The sequence below is a fragment of the Diplotaxodon limnothrissa genome, linkage group LG7 (genome assembly GCF_057381915.1).
Source record: "Diplotaxodon limnothrissa isolate DT_005_m linkage group LG7, D_limnothrissa_male_GT1.1, whole genome shotgun sequence".
Classification (NCBI taxonomy): domain Eukaryota; kingdom Metazoa; phylum Chordata; class Actinopteri; order Cichliformes; family Cichlidae; genus Diplotaxodon; species Diplotaxodon limnothrissa.
The window spans coordinates 29656717-29676970 of record NC_140602.1 but is presented as its reverse complement, the minus strand read 5'-3'; the positions used below and the strand labels follow the sequence as shown (position 1 = coordinate 29676970).

General features: G+C 45.2%; 1 protein-coding gene across 1 annotated transcript in view; it reads left to right on the top strand.

The window, feature by feature from the left end:
- gfra2b (GDNF family receptor alpha 2b) overlaps positions 1–20254 on the top strand; it is a 166525-nt gene that overhangs the window by 132202 nt on the left and 14069 nt on the right. The window contains exons 6-7 of the mRNA XM_085359564.1: positions 15937–16046; positions 17214–17354. Of these exons, the coding sequence (XP_085215690.1) occupies positions 15937–16046; positions 17214–17354 (251 nt within the window). The remainder of the gene's footprint in view (positions 1–15936; positions 16047–17213; positions 17355–20254) is intronic.

The window sequence follows — 20254 nt, the reverse complement described above, 5'->3', positions numbered from 1 at the left end:
TTGTAGACATTGCACTTGGGCGAGCAGTATAGATCATCTCTTTATAGATAGAGGGACACACGTCCAGGTTACATAAAAAGTGGCGAGCCAGCCAGGAGATTGGTTAATAGTAGCTTTCTGATCTTCCACCCCACACTACGCACGTTTGAGATTTTTGAGATTTTTTCCACTGAGTCAGGTATGGATATTTGCAACCGTTTTGAGGTTAATGGTCAAAACTCCCTGTATGTAACAGGTATAGGACCAGAATACACAGATGAGGAAATAACTGCTGTGTTCAAAGTTAATGGAGATATTTCTAAATTAGTGAGGATCCCTGACGAATCAGGACAACCAGAGGGTAGAGCCCTGGTCCAGTATGCATCTGACAGGTCTATCTCTAGAATCGACCCCATTACTTTGGGTACCGTACCAAGTCCAAAGGACCCAGCTGTGATGTGGTTTGCGAGGACCATTAGAGATGTTTGTCAGGAAGTGGTGGGGAGGGAGATAGCTTGCAGATACCTGGACGAACTAAAGTCTGTCGCAGGCAGTGGCAGGAAAGGTTTCTTGAATGTGCTTCAGGAGGAACTGCATGGGAACCAGGGCACATCACATGACGTACACAGTAATGCTACACAGCCCTATGCAGCTCAAAATGCTAACACACCTAATAATGATCAAAATGAGCCTGCAGAGCCCACACATGTTTATAGTGCATCTGCTAGTTTACCAACGAGCCCAGTCCACATCAGTGAGGATGTTTTTAACCCCCCCAGATCCAGAGAGTGATTGTGGAGCATGTCATCCGAAGTGAGTCCACCACTTCACCATCCCCACAAATAAGGTTGCGCACCTTCTCTGGGCGGATGCCAAGGCCAAACGGTGAGGTGGACTACGAAACATGGCACACCCAAGTTGATCTTCTCCTTAACGATCCTTCCTTGAATGATGCTCACAAGGTGAGAAGGATTCTTGAGAGCTTGCTGAGTCCAGCAGCTGATGTTGTGAAGTCTCTTGGCATCTCTTCACCACCAAGTGTCTACATCACTCAACTTGATTCTGCTTTTGGGGTTGTGGAGGATGGAGAGGAGTTGTTTGCGGCATTTCTCGGCTCTAACCAAGATAGTGGAGAGAAGCCATCAACATACTTGAACAGGCTCCATAGCCTCCTCACAAGAGCAATTTCTAGAGGGGGAGCCTCAGCTGGAAATTCCAATGATCATTTGCTCAGACAATTTTGTAGGGGCTGTTGGGATCAGAGCATCATCATCGGCTTACAGTTAGAGTGCAAAAAGGGAAATCCACCAACATTTCCTGAATTCCTCCTCATGCTGAGAACTGAGGAAGACCGCCGTTCCACAAAGCTAGATAGGATGAAAAAGCATTTAGGTGCTTCGAAAGCTAACATGTATGCCCATCATGTTTTTGATATGCCCTCTTATGACTGTGAGCCTGTCCCACTGACTAACTCAAAGCCGAATGAGACATCAAAGCTTGAAAAGAAAGTAAACGAGCTAACTAAACAGTTGGAAAAGCTAAACAAAAAGCCACCGAGCCTCACTCATGATAGTAATCCTCCCCTAGTGGTAAAAGCAAAGCGAGATGAAACCTCTGATATTGAGAACAAGATAGCTGAACTGACAAAGCAAGTTGAAAAACTAGCACAAAATCAGAGAGAGAGTACTGAAAAGACCGACTGCTTTGCAATCAGTAGTAGTAACATGAAGAGGGGCCTTAAGGTGCCTGGAATGCCGAGGCCGTGGTTTTGTTTTAAGTGTGGGGAAGACAACCACATTGCTGCTCATTGCTCGAATGAACCCAACCCCGCACTGGTTCGCAAGAAAAATGCAGAACTCCGGGAGAGGCAGGATAAGTTTTTAGCTCAGCAGGCTGCTTCCCCATTCACTTTAAACTAGTAGCAGCTCCTGTAGTGGGACGTCCAGGAGCTGCAGTTGATGATAACCCCTGTCCCAACAGATCAGTTGATGGTGCTGGAACACAGAAGAAGGTCATAACCCACACAATGACTGAAACCTACCGTTGCACAGAGCGATCTATACCTGCAGGGCTTGTAGGTCCTCGTTGTGCGGCTTCTGTCTTTCTTGAGGGTGTACAGTGTGAGTCCATAATGGACACCGGCTCACAAGTTACAACAGTGTCCGAGTGTTTCCATAAGAACCATCTGTCTCACTTACCTATACATCCAATTCATGCCCTTCTTGAAATCGAAGGAGCAGGTGGACAGCAGGTCCCCTATCTTGGTTACATAGAAGCGCGTGTCACTTTCCCGCTGTCTGTTCCTGGCAGGAAAGAGGAGCTAGTCGTGTTAGCACTTGTGGTGCCAGAGTGTCAGTTCAACAGCAGAACCCCCCTGTTGATTGGTACCAATGTGTTATTACGACTTTATGAACAAGTACTTGAACAGGATGGTCCAGAGGTTGTTTGCAAACTCTTCTCTAGAGATTTTGCAGTGATCTTCCAGCATATTGCCCAGATCCATGACCTCAACAACCATGCTCATCCTGTCAGGTTACATGGTGGAAACCCCATCACCATCCCTGCAAAACAAAAGTGCTGCATCACAGGTGATGTCAGGTTGAAAAGGAACAGTCAGACCACATTTGTGCTTGAACCCAATGAACATCACAGGTTGCCAGGTGGCGTGTTCCTTGAAGCTGCTCTGATGGACATTCCATTTAAGTCTAGCTGCAAGGTCCCGGTCGTCCTGCGCAATCTTAGTGACCATGATGTTACGCTGCAGCCAAAATGCATCATTGCTCAAATATGTGCAGCTCAGCAGGTCACATCACTTGGACCAGTGAAAGGTGACTCTCATCACAATAAGCCTGACAGTGACAACCTCGAGTTCAATCTTGATGATTCACCAATATCTGAACAATGGAAAGATCGTATCACCACCAAGCTTAGATCTATTCCAGAAGTCTTTGCTGTGGATGACCTGTCATATGGTCACACCACTGCAGTGAAACATCACATCAGGCTACATGACGAGACTCCTTTTAAGGAGAGGCCAAGGCCTATTCATCCCAGTGACAGGGAGGCAGTCAAGGAGCATCTTAAAGAACTGCTTGATGCAGGAATCATTAAAGAGTCACAGAGCCCTTTTGCATCCCCAGTGGTCTTGGTCCGGAAGAAGAATGGTTCTATCAGGTTATGCATCGACTACAGGAAGCTAAATGCTCGAACCATCAGAGATGCATACGCTCTTCCGAACATTGAGGAGACCTTTGCTGCCCTTAGCGGTGCTAAATGGTTCTCCGTCATGGACCTTAAATCTGGTTATTACCAGGTTGAGATGGCCGAAGAAGACAAGCCTAAAACCGCTTTCACGTGTCCCCTCGGCTTCTTTGAATTCAATCGCATGCCTCAGGGTGTCACGAACGCACCAAGCACTTTTCAGCGCCTTATGGAAAGGTGTGTCGGTGACTTGCATCTCAATGAGGTATTGGTGTTTCTGGACGACTTGATTGTCTTTTCAGACACATTGGAAGAACATGAAGCACGACTCATGAAGGTGCTGAACCGTCTTAAAGATTTCGGTCTAAAGCTTTCTCCGGAGAAATGTCACTTCTTTAAGACGTCAGTAAAGTATCTTGGTCATGTCGTGGATGCACGAGGAGTTCATACTGACCCTGACAAGATATCCGCCTTGAGAGACTGGCCTCGTCCTTCAAATAGGAAAGAGCTTAAATGTTTCTTAGGCTTCGCTGGGTATTATCGGCGGTTTGTCGAAGGATATTCCCAGATAGCCAAACCTCTTAATAGCCTGACAGCAGGCTACTATCCACCAAAGAAAAGGGGCAAAGTGTACAAGAGGGAACGCTTCACGACTCTTGTGAGCCCTAATGCACCGCTCGGTGAGGAGTGGACTTCGGAGTGTGAGAGTGCATTCAGAACCCTGATCAAGAAACTGACGTCTGCGCCCATCCTTGCTTTTGCGAATCCACAACTACCATATGTTGTACATACTGACGCTTGTCGCGATGGATTGGGGGCAGCGCTCTATCAAGAGCAGGAGGGGAAGCTCAGAGTTGTCGCGTATGCCAGTCGAGGTCTTTCCAAGAGCGAGAGAAACTACCCTACGCACAAACTCGAATTCTTGGCCTTAAAATGGGCCGTTTGTGAAAAGTTCAGTGATTTCCTTTATGGGTCAAGTTTCACTGTGCTTACCGACAACAACCCCCTCACATACGTCTTGACATCTGCGAAGTTAGATGCTGCTGGTCATCGCTGGTTAGCCGCTCTTTCTACTTACCAGTTTACCATCAAGTACAGAGCAGGGCAGGCCAACCGCGATGCAGATGGGTTATCCCGGCGGCCTCAAGGTCCGCCTCTTGAGGATGAAGCTTTCACTAAAGAAAGAGAGAGAATAGAGGACATGAAAAAACGGTTCATGGAAGCAGGAGATGACATGGATCATGAGGTGTTCTCTGCATTATGTCAACGTCATCTTGTGATGGTTAAAGATGAACGTCACCCTCATTCAGAGCAGCCTGTCATTGCGGAGTCTCTTGTTGTCGACCCTTCTGTAGTGCCTGATGTTTTCGATGAGGACACTTTACCATCCATGGCTAACTCTGACTGGTGTAATGCTCAAAATAATGATCCGTCTCTCTCACGTGTCATCACCTTTGTGAGGAGAGCTGTAAAACCCAGTTTCAGAGAGACAAACCTTGAACATCCCGATGTCAAACTTCTTTTTAGGGAGTGGAAAAAACTTGAACTCAGGGATGGTGTCCTGTACAGGAAGTGGTCTGAGCGAGGCGAACTGGTGTATCAGTTGGTCTTACCCGAACAGTTCAGAGAGAGGGCACTGCAAGGAGTGCATGATGATGTTGGCCATCTCGGTTCTGAGCGTGCACTTCAGCTTGCTCGTGCCAGGTTCTACTGGCCGAGAATGGCCAGAGACATCGAGGAGAAGTGCAAAAAGTGCGAACGCTGTTTCAGGCGGAAGGCTGTGCCTCAGAGGGCCGCGCCTTTGGAAAACATTTCTGCTACTTATCCACTTGAACTTCTTTGTATGGATTATCTATCCCTTGAGCCGGATGATAGAGACACGAGAAACATTTTAGTCATCACCGACCACTTTACAAAATTTGCTGTGGCGGTGCCGACTAGGGATCAGAAAGCCAGAACTGTTGCGAAGGCTTTATGGGAGAACTTTATTGTTCACTACGGGTTCCCCAGTCGTCTGCTCAGCGACCAGGGCAGGGACTTTGAGTCTAAGACGATCAGAGAACTCTGCACACTGATTGGAGCAGACAAAGTTCGTACCACCCCGTACCATCCCCGGGGAAACCCAGTGGAACGATTTAACCGGACCCTCCTTGGTATGCTAGGGACCCTGGAAGAAAGAGACAAATATCATTGGAGAGATTTTGTCAAACCTCTGGTCCACGCATACAATTGCACGAGAAACAGTACAACAGGCTATTCGCCTTACGAACTAATGTTTGGTAGGCAGCCCAGACTGCCGATTGATCTTGTCCTGGGAATCCAACCTGATATGGCAAGTCACAAGACCCACTCAGAGTATGTCAAGGGCCTTCGTCAACGCCTACAGGAGAGCTACTCATTAGCTGCTAAAAATGCCAAGAAGATGGGAGAGAAGAACAAGGCTAGGTTTGACAGGGAGGTCAGGGCAGCTGAACTCTTAGAAGGGGATAGGGTCTTAGTGAGAAACGTGAATATCAGGGGGAAACACAAACTGGCAGATCGGTGGGAACAGAAAATCCATGTTGTTGTCAGACGGATTAGCGACAGTCCTGTTTATGTAGTCAAACCTGAGACAGGGGAGGGGCCACACCGTACGTTGCATAGAGACCTTCTTTTGCCGTGCGGGTTCCTACCTGTAACTGAGATCAGAGAGCAAAGTTCTTCCACTGACGCATCGAGGAAAATGAGACTGAGGGGCAAAACAACAAAAGGCGTGCAAGGGGACACTGATTGTCAGGAGGACGAGTCGTACAGTGATGAAGATGAACTGTATCCTAATACATGGATGCCAGAAATCATCACGAAGGGTCCTTTCCTGCAGAGGGAAGGAGGCTTCAATGAGCCTCAGCCAGTTTCCAGGGTATTAAACCCAGACACCCCTTCTTTTGTGCCCCAAAGTTCCGCACACTTACCTGAAAGACCTACTCACGAGCTTCAACCAGGAACTCCTTATGTTAGCTCTGAGAATAGTGGTTCAGTTACACATCCTACTTCACACTGTAGGACTCCGGACCATATTGTCATTGATATTCCTGAACCTGATGTGACACAAATCTCACCTGATGAAGAGAACACAGATCTCATCACCACAGACCCTGTAGTTGCAGACACTGACAATGTAGTATCTGAGAGTCAAGAGTCCGAGAACGCAAGTGTCCGGCGTTCTACTAGGGAGAGACGTCCGCCTCGGAAACTCACCTACGATGAGCTGGGGGAGCCTTTAACCTTGGCCATTAGTTCATTCTTTCAGGCTTTAGGGGCTGCTATTTCACATGTGTCTGTACCGGTAGGGGCAGGTATGCATGCTGGGACTCATGCAGTCTAGAGGGGGAGAATGTAACCCTGGTAAGATTTACAGCAATCAGAAGTACAGGGTTCTTTGAATGCATCGTAGTCCTTGTCTGATAGTTTAATTTCCGGGCTTGCCCTGAAGGCACCATCTGCAGCTCCGTGCGCGTGAAGGTGTGGTGTAGAGGAAAAAGGACGGCAAGGAAAAACTCCATGCTGCCGCGGAGCACGGTTTTTTCCAGTTGAAAGAGAGGAAAGACATTTGTGAGAGAGCTGTCGTTAGCGGTGAACCACAGACGGGTACCTACCTGAAAGGAGTCGGAGTATTTCTTCGAACTTTTTTGAACTATTCTGGTGAGTTAGCCTAGCTCACTTAGCACCGCTATTGCAGTTCAATGCACTGGAAAAAATAACTAACCAGTCAGAATAGTAGTAAATGTGTTTAATGATGTTTAAGATGTGTTTTCGTAGTATTGCAATGTTGTGACAGTTTTGTTTATTATGAGTGTCTAATGTTTTTACTTTCTTGGGCCTGCTAGTTCAGCCGCGGCCAGCTAAGTGGTTATGCGCAGTTCACGTGCAATAGCTGTGCTGTTACTGTAACTGCGGGTGATGCACAGTAATACGGTGTATTTACTTTTAATGTGTCACAAGATGCAGATTTATTTTAATATTTCAAAAGAACCAAGGACATTAGGAACAAGGACATTTAAGGAATGTGGACATCTAACATTCTGCGTATTTGTGTGCAGACTGGTTTTTTTTTTTTGAGGTACAGTTCCATGGGTGCCAAGTGAGGAGCTGGTATCGTGGGTCTAAGACACTGTTGCTGCTGTGGAGGCCTTCTCTGTGTCAGGACGCCGACACGTTGATGCCTGCCGTACCAGGAGGGCGGTAGGGAAAAAAACAAAAGGAAGCCCACCTGAGAGATACCTTATCATTTTCTTTTGCTACTTTTTCTCCGCCTGAGATTCAGGTCGTTTTCAGTTCTTAACCCAGGACAGTGGGTAACTGAATAAACTGACACCATAAGGAACTGGACACTCACATGCTATTTTCTTTTCTTTTTCCTTTTCTTTGGGGTGTTGAAATATTGTGTTTCTTGTCTTACATCTATTTTGATTGTTTCAATTATTTTTGTGATGCATTTGAGATGGTTACTGCATTTGAAGGTATCCCTACATTGAGGATGAGCAAAGGGAACTGATCCAAAAGGAAATATATAAAGCAAACTTTGTTTCATAAACCTGTGGTCGTGCGTGTTATGTGGGTTGGAAGTCTCATTGCTCTTACAGAGTTGCTACCGCCAATCTCCTTCCCAAACCTAGATTCGGATATTGTAGACATTGCACTTGGGCGAGCAGTATAGATCATCTCTTTATAGATAGAGGGACACACGTCCAGGTTACACACTGGTATCCTGTTTTTCTGCCACGCCACACAGTTCTGTTTAGTGAGCATTAATGTGCGCTGAGTATTCACATAGGTGTGTCTGTGTGTGTGTGTTTGTGCTTTGTTTATCCCCGTTAATGCAGACCTGATAATTGAATAACTCTTGAGGGATCTGTGAGTCTGTTACACCATGACTGACAAGTCAGGGTCAGAGTGGGAGGATAAGGGAACATACATTCTGCATGGACGGCTGATGGAAGCTCTTATAAATCACCATATACACTTTTAATGTGTGTTTGTCAGGATGTACAGCAGAGCTAATTGGATTCATTCGTTCCAGCAGGGCCTGAGTGTGTGTGTCTGTCACTGCGAATACATCGTGCTGCCTGACAGTCAGTAATGAGGGCATTTAGACTCACTCAGCCTCGCTGTAATTTCATTTTAATATTCTTCACCTTCACTTGCACACACACACCACCGCAGACACACATGCACACACAGACACAAACACACTGCACAGCGATAAATGAGAGCAGGAAAACAGACGATCTGATTTATCGGAGAAACACTAAATATTAATGTGTGAGTTTGTGTGCATGTGTGTGTGTGTGTAATAGTGTGTCCTGTGTGAATGTGTTATTTATTAGTTGGGAACAAGTGATGCATTCGTGCTCCGTGGGTATTTACAGTGTTGATGTTGTCATGTCTGCACACTCTCGATCCTGATTGGTTATATTTTGTGTTTGTGTCGTGACCTTAGCAAGGAAAAAACTCTGTGCTGAAAAGACTCTGAATTTCAACTTCACATTGAAATTCTCACTTTTTAATTTGAAATTTTCCATATAATTTTGTAAAATATAAAATGTTCTGCTCTAATTAAATTTACTCAACTGTTACACATTCATTTCTCACTGAGCACATTTTAATTAAAGATTAATTGTTTGAATAAATAAATAAATCTTTGATTTTATATACTTCAGTTGCATTGTACTCAAAAAATTGGCTTCATGTTCATGAAGTTGAAGTTGAAGAGAAAACCCTGCCTGTGGACACAGCCTGTAAAAATTCAATGTAATACAATAAAATGATCGAACACAAATCTGAACAGATGGTATGAAAGGCTAGCTACAAGTGCAGCTAAAGATATTGCAGGGCAGACGTGACTCATGAACACTTGCTGTCTAAAATTCTAATAAAAATATTAACGTTTATTAAAGAAAATATGGAAAAATATTTTAGCTAATGTTACAAATAAAAGTGTTATCTAAACAGAGGCTAATGAGTTGAAAATGGTCCCTTAATGGAATAAATCTCCACGAAGTGGAGCAGCAAACCGAGGCCTCGGTTGTCATCTGATGTAGACGGCTGAGTCCAGGACTTCTATGATGGCTGCTGCCTGGAGCGTCTGAGCGGTGGCTGTAAAGCCGGTACCTTTAAACCAAAATTCAAAGAGCGTGCTAAATGTAATGACCGTAAGAAGAAGTTCATACAAACATGTCTGAACACGAGACGATGGAAACACATCAAATCAAAGAAAGACTTGAACGCTCGGGAACTTCCTGCCGCTGTCACACGAACACCTCCGCGCGGTAACCTGCAGGCATGACTTTTTCAAACATATTTTTTCATGCATGCTGTTCCAGAGTCCTGGTATTACGAGGGTCTGAGTCTAATTCAGAGGAAACATCTTAGGTCAGGCAGCGTACAGTACATCTGCTCCATCTCTCTGCCGGTTGATGATTAGTGGAGATGAAACTTTAACGAGCCCTGCAGGGAGATGAGTGCTCGGCAGGATTTGATCAAGTGGTTTCTGAGGCAGCAGACTGCACTCCTCAGCTAAATCTGCCCCAACTCCTCTGCTGTCTTTGGCTCTGCCATCATCGCTCTCTGACCTTCATTTGTCACCATGCTAACTACTTCCTGCACGGGTAAAGCGCTTTGTTTCAGGGTAAAATACTCTGATTATTTTAGTGGTGGTGGATATGAGTCTGGATATGAACCCGTCAATGCCTTTACTGATGCCCTCAGGTTCCTGTCATCAGTCTTCTCAGGTTTCACAGAGTGGAGGAAAGAGTCTGAAACATCCGGTCTCAAAGATGAGTCAAAACCAAACCTGTGCCTGCTCAGTCTTTCTGTTCATGAGTAAAATATTAATTAAGAGATTAATAAGATGTTCAGTGTTTAAAGCCAGGTTTAAAATTTGATGTGAATCCACTTTTCTGGGTCATGGCTTCCATGCGTGTTGTATTAAGTTTGAAGAGCTGATTAATTTGACTGAGCATCCTAAACTTCAGCAAATATTCTGTCACAGTCTGGCTGAGGCAGACTGTATGTAGTAAGGAGTGGACTCAAAATGCAGACACGAATGAACTGATAGAAAAATACTAAGGCAAACAAGAGGAGACTAAATAAACAACCTAAAACTGACCCTGAAACTGATCAATAAAACAAAAATGTTCACAAGAAAACCTGGAACTCAAACAGTCCGAAACAAAAGGCCCACGAAAGGCACAGGAGCCCAGGAAACAGTTAATAAACATTTCAGGAGCTGACCCTGACTCCAGGTGAACAAAGGGGCTCTCCTGGGCCTCCAGCAGGAACAAAGGCAAGGCCAGCAGGTATGGAGACCTCCAGCAGAAGGGACGCTAACTGTAGCTGCATGGGGCACACAGCCGGCACAGGATGCAACGGCTGGGGCAGTGCAGTGCAAACAGTCTGTCCGGGATTTATTAATAATAATAATTATTATTATTATTATTATTGGATTGGATTTATATAGCGCTTTTCAAGGCACCCAAAGCGCTTTACAATGCCACTATTCATTCACTCTCACATTCACACACTGGTGGAGGCATGCTACGGTTGTAGCCACAGCTGCCCTGGGGCAGACTGACAGAAGCAAGGCTGCCATATCGCGCCATCGGCCCCTCTGGCCAACACCAGAGATGCAGTCCCCTGCTGGCTGAATGAGCTCACCGGAGCTTCCAGCAGAGGATGGAAGTGGCTGAAAAGATGGCTGAGCAACTGACTGAGCTGGTGACAGAGCTAATGGGTGAACTGGAAACAGAGCTGATGCCTGAGCTGAAGACTGAGCTGAAAACTGAGCAGGTAACAGAGCTGACAACAGCCAGGTCTCCTAAGCCTCCAGAACACGATTGTACCCGTGCATGTACGACCAAAGCCTCGTACATGCATGCACGTTTGTGACTGTGTGATGACAGAAGGAGGCATAAATGAAAGCCCTTCATAAAACCCAAAGCAAAAGGCACTATAGAGGTGCAGACCTACTTTTTAAGTTTTCACCCAGTAAACGTGAAGGTTTGAAGTCAGACAGATGGAGCTGATCCTCAGGTCACTCGAAGTAATTATTAGTAGGAAAACTGCAGGAAGGTCATGGGCTGATGGTGGTGATGTCCTTTAAAAACCAGCCTCGTGTGGTAAACCCTCTCCTCATGCATCCTTAAAACTAACAAAGAGCTCGACGGCAGTTGGCTCATGCCTCACATGGCATCTGCCACGACGAGGCAGCAAAGGGCGAAGGGGCAGGTGTGTGTGAGTGTGTGCGATGGTACGGTGTGTGTGTGAGTGATGGTACTTCTGTCTCTGGAATGAGCAGTTTGAAGGTTAGGTGAGGTTTGAGGGTGCAGACTCAGTTTAGCCGCAGGTCACTGGCAGGCTGGTTTAGGTCAGGATGGTCCTCTCATAAACACAGCTCTGGTCTCTCATGTGAGAGCAGGTGTGTGTGCTGGTATGTGCAGGCGATTCAAACACAAAGATCAGATTTAACAAAGACACAAAAATAAGCTTATAAACTAGTCTGAGTCTCAGTAAGGTCTCATGTTTGTGCAGTTGCTCACAGACCCACACTAACCAGTCCGCACCATCATCACCGATCTCTGCCTGTATTTCAGCATAAAGCTGTAATACAGGCTCCAAGCTTACTGAGGATTTATGTTTCAGCTGGAAATCTGCGCCATAACCAGCGGTGTAATCTGACCTTTCACTTTTTTAGAGATCTACAGCTACTGTCATTGGTCTGTTCAGCACCAACAGTTCCTCCTGTAACTCTATCAGTTAGAGAGAAACGGTCATCGTCTTAGCATAAAGAAAAATAATCATAATCATCAACAGAAGGACTCACAGATGTCAGCAGTTTCCTGGAGAGTATAACGTCCCCACATAGTTTCTATGAGCTGGACTGGCCGGGACACGAGCACATGGGACTCAAAATACAGAAATACAGCAACATCATCACACACTCACAGAGACAGGCCTGCAGTGGATGGACGGATGAAGCACTGCATTCCTGTGAATTTTATTTTTTTGGTCCAGCCTCCACCAAGTTCTGGAGGGTCTGGTTCTGCTGAGGCCCGGGAACTTGTGAAGTTTAGCAGCAGGTCTGAGAAAGCTGAGATCACTTGACCTTCATCAGTGACAGCCTTCCTTGGAGATGCTTAGAGGATGTGTTCAAGTGAGTGAGTTTTGTCATAATGTGCCTGTGTAAACACACACGCACACACAGACACGCAGACCCACACACAGACACACACTCAGTGGCCTCTGTTTGAAAGTCACTCTGCAGTCGGCCTGTCACACCCGATCACTCTCTACAGCCACCACACAGTCATGTCTTCCGTGTCACGCTCTCGTGTCCTCTCTGAGGACATGATGCAGTCCTGCGATGGCAGCCAGCTAAAGCTCGGCGTAAACACAAAGCCCATCACGCTGTCTCAAACAGCGACAAGATCACACGTCTCCGTCACCACACGCCACCTTTCACCTCACCTGTCTGTCAAAAATTTTCAAGAGAGAAGAAGAAGAGCGACGTTAAAGAGACGAAGCAGGTGAGAGGCTTTAAGAGGAGAGTGAGACAAAGGAAACCAAGAGGAGAGACGGGATGTGAAACACAAAAGTAGGACAGGCAGTAGATTAAGCTCAGCAGCTTTACTCTTATTGCCTGTGACAGTTTCTTGTGCATTAACATATGCATGATGTAGTGGATACTGCAGGACATGCACGCAGGAACAGCAGATAATCTCCCAAACTACTGCATGAATCAGGCGGATATTTCCACAAGGATTTTCAGCTCTCAGGAGAGTTTGCTGGGCATCTGTTCGATCTGTTTTTAACAATGTTTGCATTTCTGAAGGACTTTACACTTCGACAGTGCAAATAACGGCAGTCTGAGTGCTACATACCCACTTTATACTCCATTCACAGCACTTAAACAGCATTAACACAGGCGTTGTGTTGAAATCTCTCTGCTCAGTGGATAAACTGGGCATGGCGTGAATGATTTGAACTGGTTGACTGGGAAATGTCTGTGTTTTTACCTCAAGAAGAACTAAATCCAGAAGAGCAGACTCTTTGAAACAGGACTCTATCCTCTCCCTGTTATCAGAAAATACTGGAAGCATATCAGCAGATTAATCTGTCATCGAAATAAAGTAAATTATGTCCTTACAAGCTGTTTTGGTTACCTTCCCAGTGACAAATCATCAGACCCCTATAGCACCTCAGCCGGGTGGTGGGAACACTGCAGGGCAGGCTCTTTCAGGCAGGGTCTCAGCCATAAGCCCATCTGTCTGGGGAGACCCTCTGCCTTTGTTCGATTCACAGTCTGGTCCAGTTTTCCTGATGGTGGCATTATCAGATGATCCAAACAAAAGAAATAAAGCTTCCTTCAAAGCTGTCTGTGCTCGGCCTGAGAGGCAGGCTCCTCCACATCGAAAGGAGTCAGCCGAGGTGGCTCATCACCTATCCAAACAGCGGGATGGGATCCTGGAACAGACCGAGGACAAAACAGATAGAATGTGTTCTCCACCTGATTGGTTAAACCCATGGGCTAGTCTGTCCACATGTCAGCTGCTAAATGGTTCCTGTCTACATCCGGCCATTTTAAAAAGCCTGCTCCCAGCAGCAGTGTTTTGGTCCTGTCCCTGATCTCCAAACCTCTGATAATTCAATGTTTTACATGGAGAAACAGTAGCTCTGCTCCCTGCTCGTTACCTAAATTGTGTAGTTTAAATGGCTGCTCTCTCACCGCGGTTGTTTTCCCCTGTGTTCAGTCAGTTATGGAGTTTGGTGTCATGTAGGGATGCATGTTTAATGCATCTTTGGTGTGCCGCCCTTCCTCTTGACTAAACATGTGTTGATAAACTGCACCTTTAACTGAGAATTACTGGTTGGTTTGTGGGCGAGGCCGTGGACTGTGGTTTAACATTAATTTGGCCCTCATAAATAGCAGGAAGTGGATGCATGCATGGACAGTGACATCACTTACTGCAAAGAGTCCATCAGAGTCTGGCCCTTCTCTCTCTTTCTTCAGTCAGGTCTGAATTTTTTACACATGCACAAAAGCTGACTCATCAGTTTGTTTTGAGGGCCGAACCGGACTCAGCGTGAGGTCCAGACTGCAAGGCAATGAGAGGCAAGCCCATGAAGCTTATTAAACACAGTTTGTTCATCTCTCATAAGCAGCCAACTGTGGCACTGCCGTCGCCCATCTTTCATGAGGGGAGGATATTTTTCCCCCAGTGTCTCATTAGCATCCACGCTGCTGCCAAAACAACCCGTCTTCTTTCCAAAGAGTCCAAATCAGCCACTTTTTGTCTTTGGAAATTTTGGTGTGAAAGACTTCAAACATAATCTGTTGGATTTACTTCCACTCGTCTGTGAGTGTGGGACAGGTCTGTATGATAAATGTAGAGAGGAAAAACTGTCCCCTTCACATCTGCGAGAGTCGGCTCCCATTCATTTCCATTTCTGTAGCTGTTACAGCGTATGATGCCATCTGTGAATCATTTTCAGCTAAATAAAATTGCTCTTTTCTTACTTTCTTTATGTTAGTCACTCTGTAAATCCATCTGTTTTAAAAGTTTGCTGATCTGAGCGAGATGCAGGGTGAAGCTCAGCGATAATCAGGGCGTGTCCTCAGCATCGAAACTGTTACACAGAGCTGAACGTCATGTTTCCCACACGCCTCCATTGTTGGCGCTTTGACTGGGGCTTTGACGTCACCTCGCCACACTCTTTTCTTCTTCTGTGGTTTAATGACACCTGCTAAATCACCTCCACCAGCTGTTGTGCTCCATCAACCGATGATAAATCCCATAAAAAAAAAAGTCAACCCCAGAGGTTGTTTGTGCAGCTGCTGCTTATTACAGTCCATTGTTAGGCTTAATTACTAAGGACCACTCAGTGTCATGTGACCATAAGTCCTTCCTGCAAAACCCCCCAAAATGACACGTGTTTGCTTTCAATGTTCACGGGAATGATTCTGCAGACGTGACGAGCAGCATGCAGGATTTAAAAACACACTCTCATTGAACCACCCACAGCATTACACTGCCTGTCCCTTGTGCCTGTTCAGCTGGGGCACACCAGGAGGCGCTCGATGGAGTGAATAGAACAAAATGTTATTTCCAGCTGATTGTACACAAAAGTCTGTTTCATTTTTGCTTCCATAAGTCCAGCATGAAGGAAAACTACTCTTCTGTCCTTTAGTTTTTCTCACAGCGATTGCCATAAAATGCTAGCACTCTGCTAATGTGTGCTGATTAGCTGGTTCAGGATTTAGGGCAGGTCTTCCTCCCTCAATGGTGTCCGTTTCGAAGCGATGACTCTAGCAGATGTTAGCAGCGTCGTTAAAGCCCAGCAGAAGCTACCATGTGTGTAGAAGCAGCAGCTGATTGTGGTGGTTGAAGGTGATGCTAACAGGGGGCTGCTGCTTGCTTTACACCTCAATTCAAGATGGGGGACGCCGTTTCCGTAAACTGACAGAAAGGTCTTTCATGAACATCTAAAAATAGAAGTGTTTCGATTGTCTCAAGCCCTTTGGGGGAGGTTTATTCTCCAGAGGCAAAGAACCCCATTCACTCTAGGCAAGCTTGACAGCACCCCCCCCGACACACACACACACACACACACACACACACACACACACACACACACACACACACACACACACAGCTGGTAGCTGTTGGCCAAATTACATCATGTTACTGATGTTTTTTGTTGTGTTGCTTCCTGTTGCAGGTCTCGGCTCGCTGATTTCCACATGAACTGCCAGGTGACACCACACACCGTCACCACCTGCCCTCACGATAACTACCACGGCTGCCTCATGTCCTATGTCGGCCTCATTGGTAAGTCTAGCCTAAACTCGGCTAACCTTCTGATGTGTACATCATCAGTGGTGATGGCCCCAACCCTAACCCAAATACTGGAAACAGAATTAAAGTGTTTGATGGAGTCGGTTAGACTGTCGTTACAATACTGCTTGCCTTTTATCACAGTTTGGGTCACACATGCTGAAAACTGACATCTGAATGACTTCATTAGTACGGTGGCCCTGAGAGGCCAAACGGACTGCAACTTAAGAAAACACCAGCAATAAGAAAAACGCTGCAAAAGCACACAAAACACAACGGAAATAGGAAAAAACAAAACAGAAATAGGAAGAACAAAAACAGAAATAGGAAAAAACAGATTTCCAAAAGCACAAAGGAAGTGCTTCTGGGGAGACAATAACCCGACGGACCAGTTGCAGAAACCCAAAACATGGTAGGTGTGTTTTATCATGATTCATATAATACTGATGACAGATTCTTAGGCTAATAGTTAGGCTAACACACTTACCTCTCATCTTTTCTTTCCTCACAAAACCATTAGATCCTCCACTTCTTTTAAGTGTCTCCCAGCGCAATTCTTAGCACATTTTGATTCCTGCAACTGGTCCGTCGGGTTATTGTCTCCACAGAAACACTTGCCTTGTGCTTTTGGAAATCAGTTTTTTCCTGTTTCTGTTTTTGTTTTTTCCTATTTCTATTGTGTTTTGTGTGCTTTTGGAGCGTTTTACTAATTGCTGGTGTTTTCTTAAGTTGCAGTCTGTTTGGCCTCTCAGGGCCACCGTAGATTAGTAATTAATTCTGCTTTCTCAAAATATCTTCCTGTTTATAGTAGAACCTGACCTAACCTGTGACAGGTGTTTGGTACAGAGATCCTCCAGCACAGAGTTAGTTGTTTAGATCTAATGAGTTCAGGTAACTGTGCCTTCCTCTAACTTTACCACATGACCTGTTTAGTGAAGCCAGCCTGTTCGTTTCTGGCTGTGATCAGCAGCCACTTGACCGTTATTTAAATCTTTCAGTTGAGAATTAAGAGCAGAGAAACATTCTACTGGTGACTCATTTCTTCTCTGGAAATCTTTCAATGATTCAATTCCCAATTTGCAAAAATCCTCTTTACCTTTCTTCCCGGCTAATCTCCACCCTAATTCTTATTCCTCTCCTCCTCCCCCCTCCCTGCCTCAGGCTCGGATGTAACGCCAAACTACAGCGACAGCAGCCCATCCAACATCACTATGAGCCTGTGGTGCACCTGCAGGGGCACCGGCCACCAGGAGCACGAGTGTGAAGCTTTCCACCGCGATTTCACACACAACACCTGCCTCAGTGAGTGCTGCATGCCTGATCAGGAGAGTCAGAGCTGTAAAGTGCTGATCCTCTCCAGTTAGTCTGGAGAATATTTACCTAAATAATCCAGAAAACAAAATTATTAATCAAACAGGTTATAAGCCAATCAGCCTTCACACTGCTGTAACAACATGTGAACATACCTGCAGGTAGTTTTATGCCATGTTTTCTGTTTGTTGTCTGATGGATTCAGTCATTTATGGATCTGAGTTTATGAAGCTGCTGCTAACAGAAATGTATCTTCCCCCTTTACACTGAAAGGGTGGAAATTCATGGAAATTCAAAATTTCAGCTCTATCATATTACAGAACTCAGAACAGAATTTTTCATTTCTATGTTGCTTATCAATGATGTTGCCTGTTTAGGTTATGCATTTTCCAAAAACTGTTAATTGATTATTCCATAAAAGGAGAGTGATTTGGGCACTATAATTTAGTTTACAAATATGAAGCATAGAAAAGCAGAAAATATTCACACTGAATAATTTCTTATTTTTAAATGTCTTAATTATTGATTGTAGAAATTATTACATTTAAAAGTAGGCTTCATTTTGGGAAACCATTAAATGGTTCATAAATAATGAGACTTTCAGACTTTAATGTAGAAATGTTATCAAACTCTAACCCAAGCTGTGCAGAGGTGTGGAACTGCAGTATGAGGTTAAATCAATGAATAAAATCATGATACATGTTACTGTTAAATGTGTCGTCTCAGCACATGAAATGCTGAAAACGTTGGCATGGTTAAAGAAACAGAGGTGTGAGTGAGGCGGATAATTGAGGGGAAAGGTTAGTGGAGGAGGAAAAACAGAGAAGTACGAGCCGATGTATTGAAGATCCCCAGATACCTTCTTTAAATAACACTGACCCAGCTCCAACATCACCTCTGCGCCTCCTCCATCACACATCCGCTCCTCCTCCTCCTGTGGATGCAAACATACATATCCATGTGCTGCAGGCAGCGAAGAACACAACCATGCCGTTACATTGAACTTCATGCATTCATGTATATGTGAAAGTCAGTCAGTTAATGAAGGATGAAGCCTGTTTATGATGTACATGTCTCCAAATGTTCAAACCCAAAAGTACTCAGATTACTGGACTGTGCTCTGATCAGGCTCAAAACTGTGAGCTCTGTCAGGTGACGGGAATAACACTGATTATCTCTTCATCACGGCTCCTGTTAGTGTGCGGGAGTTATCATGGATCAGGTGAACTTCGGACCCACATTCCAATCCATGGAGGTCCACCTCCCAGGTTACGGCCTGAAAGCACCTGCATGTTGGTGCAGATACCTGAGCACAGCGTCAGGGCTCGAGTACCCTCTCCATGATCTCCCGGTCTGTCAGAAGACGCGGCGGCACGTTAACGTTTAACAGGGGCAGAGAATGCTCTCTGCAGTCGAGGTGTAGTCAGACCTGGACAAACACGTTTTGTGTTCAGATGCAAGAATAACCTTCAGTTATCTGAACGTGATTTGCTGCACTGAGGCAGCAGCAACCTCTGCCTTGTGTTGAGTGGGTTGCATTGCACCACTGTGTTCATTAATCATTCTCCAAACAGACCACCATGGATCCTACCAACAGACTCCACAGACCAGTGTGTTGGGCTTAAAAAGTTGTTGGTGTATCTCTGTGCTGGTCTCAGTATGAATTCCCATAAACACACACAGTTCAGCCAGACTGTGGTGTAAATACTAACTTGTATATTCTTTATTCTGTATTCAGCCCTCGTGAAAATGGTCGATAGTCATTCGTCTTCAGTTTGTTAGGTTATATTTTCATCTCCAAGGCCAGTGGATCCCCAGAATGTAAAAAAGAACAGAAAAAACACTCAAAGCCATAAAAGAAGGTTAAAATTTGATTTTCAATGTGCATTATTCATATGTATAAACCAGGATTCCTGCAATCCATAAGGTCTTTAATTAATTAAACCAAAAATGACATAACTGGGGTTAAATCAATCTTTTAAAAGTCTTTGCAGTGAAAGAAAACACCTGTGTCTCCAACCCTGTGTCTGTTTGTTTCTTTAGTTTTATAGTTGTCATGCTGGCCTTGAATTTCATCATGAGTTGCATTTTTAACCCTTAAAAGTCTTACATCGAATCTGAATCTGGTCTGAAGCCATAGCGTCACTTATTACTGTGAAGGTTTTTCAGGTTCAGTACTCAAAAATCCCATTATTCAGTGCAGTAAACATCAAAGTATTTGGACTCCTTCAAATGAAGAAACAGCAGATAATAACCAAGTGATCCCAAATCATCCTCAGGGGATCCTGGGTGGACACAGAGTTAACAGTTCACCCAAAACTGTAAATGTTAGCTCAACAAAATTCCCCATCCTCCATCAACCATGGGTATCTGCATTAAATGCCATGGCTGTCCTTCTAATTGATGGTGAGATACTGAGGTATTTGGAGGAGGCTGTGAATGAAGGAGAGGTGGAGTGAGTCAACATCTAACTGGTAGACAGATGACTTTATTCGAGGCTGCTCCGCCTCAGTATCCCCCAGTATGCCCCAGTATCTGGCTAAACTGTACCCATACCAAATACCAGGTTAACAATGACCACCTCGGCCTCTGTTAGCTAACAGGTTGCTGGTGGAAACTGTGCTCCTGTTTGCCATAGAGCAGAGGGGGAAGGCATATTAGAAGGCAGTGAGAGAGAAGGAAAGGCGAGAGTGAGGAGGTGAGAGTAGGGATGCTAAATGTGGGACTACGATGGTAAACAGAGAGAAAAGACCTCAGAGAACGCCCATGGATGTTGTAAAGGAGGACATTCGGAAGGTTGGTGTAACAGAGAAGGATGGTGGGATAGATGGAGGCAGATGATCCATTGTGGCGACCCTTAAATGAATCAGCTGGAAGAAGAAGATCTTCTG